The following is a 3,203-nucleotide window of genomic DNA, read 5'->3' as shown; positions in this document are numbered from 1 at the left end:
TAACCTTCGTAGTTTGTAAGCATATATATGTAAAATATCTTAATGTTGTAACTGTAAAATGCGTCAATTACATGTCAATGCTCTTACTAGTATTTCCTGCTGATCAATAGTTTTATACATGTTTCAGGTTACTTGATAGAGATAAAGGAATGATGTCTATGTGCTTTCAACTTAAATAAGTGGCTTGTCACCCGAATAAAGACACATATTTTGTAAATAAGAGCTTATCCCTATTAAACTTATGTTTGTACAAAAAGTGGTTTTTATTCCCAAGTTTATAAAATAAGAATCATGGTGTTTTTTATAACTCTAATAATTTTTCTTAACTACGGTTCTGATGAAATATTCCGCTGCAAATTTATTTTAATAAATATCGATACCACCACTCAATGTTCACGGCTCCCCTCCCGGGATATAGGGGTAGGGGGCTGTGACAATTTGACAATGTTAGAATGTTTATTATCAACTAATGCTTATTAATTAATAATGTTTATTGTCAAGTATCAAGTAGTTAATGTTTATTGCTTCACCTAAATTCTTTTTTATCAATATGAATTAATCAAAGTAAGAAATTGAGCTAATGGAGGGTGTTTAATGACCAACAAATTGATCAATAAGCAATTAAACCAGCTTTTTGTTTAGTAGATCAATTGGCAAATGACATTAACGTCACTTTGATTAGTCCTGTTATAATCTTAATGCCTTTCTTAGGTAGAAAAGGATATTGGCTGTGGGTTGTTTGTTTGAAATCTAAAAATATTAGAACCTCCTTCGGGTTGAGTTATAAATAATAAAAGAAAAAAATAAAAAACCGGCACAGTATAATAATTGAACATAGGAACATCCTTGTTAGCAATCAATAACCACTCCACCACTATTCTAGTTTGGTTAGATGGTGCACTCCAATTTTATAAAGGGGTACACTCCAAATTTTTTATATAGCAATTACATATGATTTTGAAACTCGAAGGGTTCCCATGCACCCCCTTACCGCTCTTGCATGCATATATGTTATTATTATTTTAAAAATCCCTTTAACTCATATTGTTAGAGGAGACGAAGTGAGGTATGTGAGAACCTGGGAAAACCCGCAAAATCTTTTCTCCAGCTGGCTTGTGGTGGGAACATCAACCTTGGTTTTCCGCTCTCAGTTTCATTGAGTTCCGGTTATTAACTCCTGGTTTCTCCCGTCACTTTTTTTTCTTTATTTAATTATTTTTTTTATCACTTTTGTGTTTGTATATATTTATTTCTTTTATGTTTTATATAATTTATGTTTTTTAGATAGCATAATCTTAACATAAATATAATTTCATTTTATGTTTTTAGATACTTTTTTTATTATATATTTAACATTATGTTTTTAGATACTTAAATGTATAAGTATTTTTTTAATTGAAGATTACATACTAAGACAAGTATTTAGGTGTAACTTTGAATGCTTGACTAGGGTATTCTCTTTCTTGTTTGATGAGGTTCATGACACCAATTCATTTTTACAGACAACTTCATATATTCATGTCTGATGTTGTTGAACTATCATTTTTATTTTATGATGTTTTATTTATATTAATTGTAATATTCCAATTTTTGATATTTTAATTTTATTTTTACATGTTAATTAAGTTAAAAGATAATTATTATATTTTAACAATAAATCAAAATAGGAAAAACTGAGAAAATTGGGATGACACAATTCTTTTTAGAGAAAAAACGAGATGAAAGCAAGTAAAATAAAAAAAACTAATATGACTCCGATATAGCACGCTAGATAAAATTGTAAAAATCGGGAAAACTGTCCTCTTTGTCATATCCTTGTTCTAATCACATTAATTAATCTTATTTTATTCACATATCATGGTCTATAATAATTTTTAAAATTCTCATTTTATTAAGTTTTGCATCGAACCTTCTTTAATATAGGCTTGAGATTGGACGTCATGGGCTCGTTTAGCTAGGCTACGTTCCGTATTTTACTATTTTAGTGACACTGGTCTGAAAACATTGTATCATTTAACATTTATTATTCTTTGATAACGGTAAACATGACTGATGTGTGCGTGACACTGTGACACAACCATGAAAACAATACCAAAACTCCGACGTGTCGTCATACACACTCAAATTCAAACCAACATTCGCCACGAAACACCCACGTGTCCTCTTAACTACATGTTACACTTGCATGACAAGCAGGATTCACTACACGTGACACTCATCTTCCTCCACGTGCCACTCCACCACCACCATTTCCTCCTTTATAAACCCTCATATCCACCACCATCACTACCACCGGAATCAGTCATTCAATATATTAATATTATAAACCACCACCACCACAATGACTGACATTCATCAATCCTACAACCAGCACCAACAACACTCGTACGGTGGCGGACTAGGACTAACCCACCACAGCCAGCACCAGCAAAACGTCTCGCCGCGTGTCCACCAAGCGGTGAAGGCCGTAACCGCCGTTGTCGCGGGCGGCTCACTCCTCGTCCTCGCAGGTCTCATTTTAGCCGGGACCGTGATCGCACTGACAATCGCTACGCCAGTGCTAGTGATTTTCAGTCCGGTGCTGGTCCCGGCTGCAATAACCCTGTTCCTTCTGGCAACAGGGTTTTTGACCTCTGGAGGGTTTGGGGTGGCCGCGTTAACGGTTTTGTCGTGGATTTACCGTTACGGCGACCCGGCTGGAAACCCTTTGGGGTCGGATTCGTTTGACGAGGCGAGGGATAAGTTGGGGTACAAAGGCGAGGGAGATGAAGGGAAAGGCGGAACATGCGACTGGAATGGGCGGACCCCAGACTGGTGGGGTGGGGGTTCATGGTAGAGCTGAAATGTAGGTGATAGGGTGTGCATGGTTGGTTTTAGTGGTTTTTGTTGCCGGAGTTGTGTTTGATTATCGTGTAATGTGAATAAATATGAATGTGAAGGTTTTCATGTTTTGTCAAAGTTTAATGTTGTTATATTCGTATGAAGGTCATTTTCGGTGTTTTTTATATTGTAAGCATTTTTTGTTCCACGTAGATGTATCCAATTCACTTTAAACAATTAAAAAGAGAGTGAGCCTAATAGTAACGAAGCAAAAAAACCTTTATTTCCAACTATAAGGTTGTAGCAATGTGATAATATTCACTAATTGCTTATTAGTACAAAGCTAGCATAAGATAGCAACCTAAATTTCTTTGTTACAAGAT

The 3,203-nt window shown here is 35.1% G+C and overlaps 1 protein-coding gene across 1 annotated transcript; it reads left to right on the top strand.

The window, feature by feature from the left end:
* The first annotated feature begins 2,304 nt into the window (after window positions 1-2,304).
* Window positions 2,305-2,836, top strand: LOC143630540 (oleosin L-like). The gene has a single exon (XM_077099523.1). It carries the CDS (start codon window positions 2,342-2,344, stop codon window positions 2,834-2,836), a length of 495 nt encoding a protein of 164 aa, XP_076955638.1. The 5' UTR covers window positions 2,305-2,341.
* Window positions 2,837-3,203: the final 367 nt, after the last annotated feature.

Source organism: Bidens hawaiensis, unplaced genomic scaffold (assembly GCF_021521415.1).
Source record: "Bidens hawaiensis isolate Kalapana, Puna unplaced genomic scaffold, B.hawaiensis_p1.1 tig00005681_1, whole genome shotgun sequence".
Taxonomy (NCBI): domain Eukaryota; kingdom Viridiplantae; phylum Streptophyta; class Magnoliopsida; order Asterales; family Asteraceae; genus Bidens; species Bidens hawaiensis.
This window is presented reverse-complemented; position numbering and strand designations above follow the sequence as displayed.